Source organism: Daphnia carinata, chromosome 7 (genome assembly GCF_022539665.2).
Source record: "Daphnia carinata strain CSIRO-1 chromosome 7, CSIRO_AGI_Dcar_HiC_V3, whole genome shotgun sequence".
NCBI classification, from domain to species: domain Eukaryota; kingdom Metazoa; phylum Arthropoda; class Branchiopoda; order Diplostraca; family Daphniidae; genus Daphnia; species Daphnia carinata.
In genome coordinates, this window is record NC_081337.1 from 5,141,371 (window position 1) to 5,147,096 (window position 5,726).

At 34.8% G+C, this 5,726-nt stretch overlaps 1 protein-coding gene and 1 long non-coding RNA gene across 3 annotated transcripts; both read right to left on the reverse strand.

Annotated features, from left to right (window-relative positions):
* Nucleotides 1–880: 880 nt before the first annotated feature.
* On the reverse strand, nt 881–2,269 carry LOC130699240 (uncharacterized). Its single transcript, XR_009003395.1, has 4 exons — nt 2,130–2,269; nt 1,876–2,059; nt 1,468–1,813; nt 881–1,399 (listed from the first exon to the last, which is right to left on the reverse strand). It is a non-coding gene; the product is annotated as an uncharacterized LOC130699240 (long non-coding RNA).
* A 1,188-nt stretch (nt 2,270–3,457) lies between these two features.
* Nucleotides 3,458–4,879, reverse strand: LOC130699228 (ankyrin repeat domain-containing protein 40-like). 2 transcript variants are annotated; one of them, XM_057521530.2, is made up of 5 exons: nt 4,682–4,879; nt 4,314–4,618; nt 4,035–4,243; nt 3,846–3,965; nt 3,458–3,782 (listed from the first exon to the last, which is right to left on the reverse strand). In XM_057521530.2, exons 1-4 carry the CDS (start codon nt 4,804–4,806, stop codon nt 3,855–3,857), a joined length of 750 nt encoding a protein of 249 aa, XP_057377513.1. In that variant the 5' UTR covers nt 4,807–4,879; the 3' UTR covers nt 3,458–3,782; nt 3,846–3,854. The 2 variants fall into 2 exon arrangements, with proteins under 2 accessions (XP_057377513.1, XP_057377512.1); XM_057521529.2 differs by having other exon boundaries at nt 3,458–3,965.
* Nucleotides 4,880–5,726: the final 847 nt, after the last annotated feature.

The following is a 5,726-nucleotide window of genomic DNA, read 5'->3' on the forward strand; positions in this document are numbered from 1 at the left end:
TGTATATTGTTTTCCTGGCATGGGAATCGATCCTCAGACATTCAGTGTGCAACGCCGATGCTCTAACATTGAGCCACGAGATATATCTAAATTTTTTATTATCGCCTATCATGTGTTATCGTCTAGGATGTTTATGCAGTCTTTCACAACTATATGTTTATCTTTGTATTTATTTTATGATGTCCATAGCTCTGTGGTAGAGCATTCAGCTGCGATAACTGCTACCCAGGGTTCAAACCTTACTAGATGTATAAAAATCTACATCTAAATGGAGAAAATAAAATTGCAGTATTGCATTTCAGTTTTATTCAAAGTGTAAATGCAAGTCCGCAAGTGACTAGAAAAAAGCCAACTTGACATCACATGATTCATGGCTCATTGGTAAAGCATCGGCGCGGAATGCCGAACATCTAGGGTTCGATCCCTGGATAATAATTGAATGCTTACAGATAAACTATGCTTACAGGAAACAATGCTTACCATTCAACGTGGCATAAACAATAAACGAGAATTGAGAAAGCTAAATAAAAACAAGATGATAAATATAATGTGTGAAAACAGACAGTGAAAGAAACAATTTGCAAAATAATTTTATAAAAAAAAATTTATTGACAATTCTCTGCACATTACAATTATTTTTGCAACTTTAAAAAGGCACAATAGCCCTTTCAAAAGTTGCCGTCAACCCAGGCAGGGGGAGACACTGCCTTGTTGACCCACCGGGGAGATTACCCGGTGATTGGCTAAGAGAAGCCGGAAGAAGAGCTGAAGATTTGGAACATTTTTACAGGAGCGATTAACCTTTAGTTCGGATTTGTGGGTAGCCACATCGCCCTCCGTGAACACATCATCGGACTAAGCGGCACCCCACGTCCCCTTTCCGGCCAGAGCCCTCCAAACCTCGGTATATGTTGTTTTTATATATACCGTACAGTAGGGGCATGACCCCCTACGGGCTTATTACGAGTCAAGGGGAAACGGGGCTTCAGAAAAGAAGGGAGCCCAGATATGCACTTCAATTTTTTTAATATCAAATACCGTCTGGGGAATCCGAATTAAGTATAGAAATGTCATGTCATCCATCCAATCAATACAATTTATTCAGTGTCTTGCCCCAACCAAGAATTTTTTCAGATCCAATGTTACTATTAACCTATATTGAGAAAAGAAAAACAACACCGTTAAACATATCAACTGTTGATCATGTAACTTACATGACTCATAGATTCAACTTCTGGTGGAAGCTTGGGGAAGGACATACAAATTGCAGATTAACATCATTGTATAAGGCTCTTGAATGATAAACTAGCACCTGTACAATGTTGCATTGTTGATAGTTGTGTTCCCAGTACATGAAAATCCTTTCCTATTGGATAAAATTTTTTTTGGTAGATTAGACCTGGTTGGCAAAAAGGAGAAATTCTTCGTCATAAATTCAAAATTATTTGAAGAAAAATCCTTTCATACCTATAGAGTCCATGTATGATGTTCATCTCTGCAATGGCAGCAAAATTAAAACATCTTTAGGGCCATTTAAGTACCCAGTTTCCCCAACACTCTGAACGTAAAGGACAAGTTGTTCTTTAGACAGAGAAGCAGAATTATTTGAGGTTTCTAGCTGTGACAGAACTATAAAGGATTGCTGTTGTACTGGATTTATTAACACAAGATGGTACTTCTCATTAGACAATGTGCATACTCTATTACTTTACCTCATACCTTAATGGCAATGCACTCTCAGTATTTTTTCATCTGTAGGCTCACTCTTCCATTCTGTAACACTTCCAGACTTGATTTGATCCCCCATTAAATTCTGTGAATGCAAAATAATAGCATTAAAAATACTTTTTCAATAAACATAAAACCGAAAAGTACCTAATCCATGTTTCATGTTGAACTTGTGCCATATCTTGGTTTCCGTACCACACCCATTTTCGGCCCAAATACGGTCCCACAATTGTTCACTTCCTTCACTGCATGGGATTATTACTAACGATTCTTTTTGTGCAGCACTAACAGAATTTAAATTTAACACACTGTCAGGTGGTAGACTGAATAACTAAACAATAAATAATTGTTTGTTAAAATTCCATACTTATTTTGAATTCTTATTTGAAAAATTTAGGTACCTGACTGTGTTTGCCTAATGCCAATTCATCCTCATGTTCAGTTAGGTTTGAGTTTGGAAAAACCTCCTTCACTGTTTGGAAACTGTTCCGTTCCAATTTGTTCTTTTTCCCTAGCTGAGCTTGTAGACTCAAACTTTGAGCTACAAAACACAAATGAATAAAAGCAAATAAATAGAATCATTATGTATTAGGCCTTACCATCCTTAGCTTTGCTGTTATCTAATATTTTGTGCTGTTGCAATAATTGAGCCTGCAGCCATAATTTGATCTAATAAACAATAATTAATAATTCAAAACAAATATAATAATGTTTATACTTACCATCCTTTTGTTGTATTATCTTATCCATTTTTCAATTGTTCCTCCAGCCACGCGTTATTCTCCATCCACGCTACTGAACTAACTGCGAATGGCATCCAATGGACTGAAATTGCCTACGCCAGTAATAACGAGTCTGAGCGGTAGATGGCTACGTGTCGGAAAAAAAGAAAAAAGTGTGATTTTTTTTTTTTTTTGAAATTTTTTTTTTTTTTGTATGTAAAACGGATTGCCATAGGCTATCCACTTTATCATTTTTGGCTAAATTCTAGATTTCGCGAAAAATACATGATTTCGATGCATAATTGAACGGGAATCACGAATATGTGGGTGGTTTTTTTTCGTTGGGCTAACAGTTTTGGAATTAACCGTGAAAAACGGTGAAGTATGGTCTAAAAAATAAGCCCGACAAAATCTATAAGCCCGAATTTAAAGATAAATTACAATTTTATTAAAAAACGGTTAACTTAACAAGAAAACAAATGATTTTTCCTAATCAGCGTTAAATTCTGGTTATACTGTGTGATTTTCATCGCATTCTGAGAGATTTCGATTTTTTCAGATTTTGACAAAAGTGAGAAGCCCTTCCCATTTTTTCAATTTTAGCCAAATGTAAAATTTTGCTTAAAAATGTTAAAATACATGATTTCGATTCAGAATTGAATGCTAATCATGGAAATCAATTTTATTTTTCAATGGGCCTTATTATTTTTTAAAATAAACGAAAAAAAACAAATAAAATTTAGGCTTTTATATCCCTTTTTGTTTTTTTGAAAACGTCTGATTTCATGAGGAAAGCAATCAAGGAATCGAAATAAGCGTTGTTTGTGCAGTGAACAGATGTGATTTAGATTCGAAATGGCCAATTATAGCTCTGAGGCACCGCCCTGCATAGATTTTTGAATTCTAAACTTGGATTTACAACATTTTTTATTCCAGGATTTTTTAGTAATTCAATTAGCAATACAAAATACCTAATACAACATAAATTTTTACATGTGAAGTATTAAAATTTAGCCAACATGCATTATTTCGTAGCAGAAACCAATATTAGGTGTACACTGGTTTTTTTGTTAACTCTTCATCTCTGGCTCTTGCAAATTAGAAAGTATTCAACATGGTCGTCTAAAATATTATTTAAATAAAAAATCAAGCGTGCGAGGACATTACCATACCACCTTACAACATAATGAATTGTACGAAACGTTGCGGGAAGTTGATTACGAATACGTGCAAGGAATCAGAATCATCGTAAATTAGTATAATTTAGGAATGAATCATAATTGGGATAGAACGAGTGAGATTTTGGTCAAACATTATCTGCCCACAGAAGTTCTATATCAAAATAAGAAGTAAAATTCTAATTAACAACTAACTGCTTTTAGAACAATATGGTACCTTCTAGAATTAGTAAAGGATAGTTTGATTTTGATTCTTCAAAGCTGGTCCAACAATATTTGGGGAGTCAGATTCAATGGTAAACTTTGGCTTACTACCAACCAGAACAACTTCAATTTCCTAAAATAGACAACACAAATATTTAAATATTTCATTAACATATTTGCGAATGAATTAAATTATTGTTACCTCAAAATCTTTTAACCTCTGTATATCCCTATCTTTTCTTAGTCTTGTATTTGGCAATTTACGCAGCCTTTCAACATATTTTGAATTCAGGCCAAGTTCAGAACAACAAACAATCAAGAACTGTTGATAATTTAATTCAGATCTCTCAATTTCCACTTCAATGAAGTCTGTATCAGTTGAGTAAGCTATGCGAAGCTTAAACACTAATTCTATTTCAATTATACAAAGACAATCTAACAATTTATTTACATAAACAAAACTACATAGTTACTATTATACCTTTTTGTTTGCCTACATCACTCCCATTTGGCAAAGTCATAGATAACTTTGTTTGTTCGTGGGTATCTACTTTGTAACCAGTGTTTGATTGTGCTAGGTAATGAGGAGTTATGGTATTCTGTTCTGCTTCTTCTGTCTTGGTCTTCATCAGTGGAGAACCAAGGAGATTTAAAATAGCTGGACTTGTGGATAAATCTGCTGGGGTTTCCTTTGCAAAACTCTCTAAATTTTTCTCAGCTCCATTTGTTAGTAAGCAATGAGCAACATCAAGCTGATTTCTCTTCGCAGCCCAGTGCAATGCTGTCCTGAATTTTGTATTGAAGAATTAGATTAAACCTATAAATGATAAAAAGAAAAAAATTTCATACCAGCCATTGATGCTATGCTGAGAGTTAATATTTACACCTTTTTTAAGTAATGTTTTTACAGCTTCTAGATCTCCATAACAGGCGGCTTCACGTAATTTTTCTTCATCCAGTTTTGCTGATTCCATAATTTGTTGTTTTTTTTTTGAAAAGGCAGAAAAAAACAAGACAAATTTCCCAATAGGATTCTTCGGAAGTGTCGATTATCGATATAAGTATCGAAAACACGACTCAAACCAATGCGATATATCACATCGAAATATCCACATGTTACCGATATTTCGCAACGCCATCTACCAGTAAAAAGGAACAATGTTTTTCTATCGCCGATCCCATCGGCGATCAATCTCAAATGATCGGATTGGCAATAAATATTTTATTGTAATCGGGATCGTAATCAATTTTCGATTGCAGTCGCAGCAAGTCTGTGTATAGTTTTCCCAGCCCAACAGTTTGACGGAAAATGTTAACAACTTGGTATTCTACAAGAAATTACACGTTATGCTCAAAATTAAACGCTGATTTCAGGAAAATATATTTTTTTTTTCGTGAAAGCAGTTGTTTTTTAAATATATTGAATATTGGCCAATAGCATAATTGCGCTGTACCTGGTGCGCCAACTCTCATTACCGTTTTTTCCGTTTTTTAGAAAGCGACACACACCTACCCATCTGTCACTGGATATATCGATCATCTAGACAAAATCCCTATAAGGAAAATTAGGATACATCTGAGAATAGGCTGGAATTGTTTTGAGGAGTTTTTGGAACACTCACCGTTCTAATACATATCAACCTTTCGCGTGTATGCCATCCAGCTTCTTGTTTAGAAACGCAAGTGGCACTACCCAAGGTCCACAACACCGTCTTCCGGGACACTTGCACAGTACACGGTGCTACACAGTTTTTATTCTGAAACCTTTTGGCTATCAAGAACCTTGTGAATAGTCTAGTTATTCATTAGTTATTCACTCTGCAGAAACGTTCCGTTGATTTTTTGTTTTTTTCTTAACTTCTTACATCCACCATTGGCCATGAAAATTGTGTTC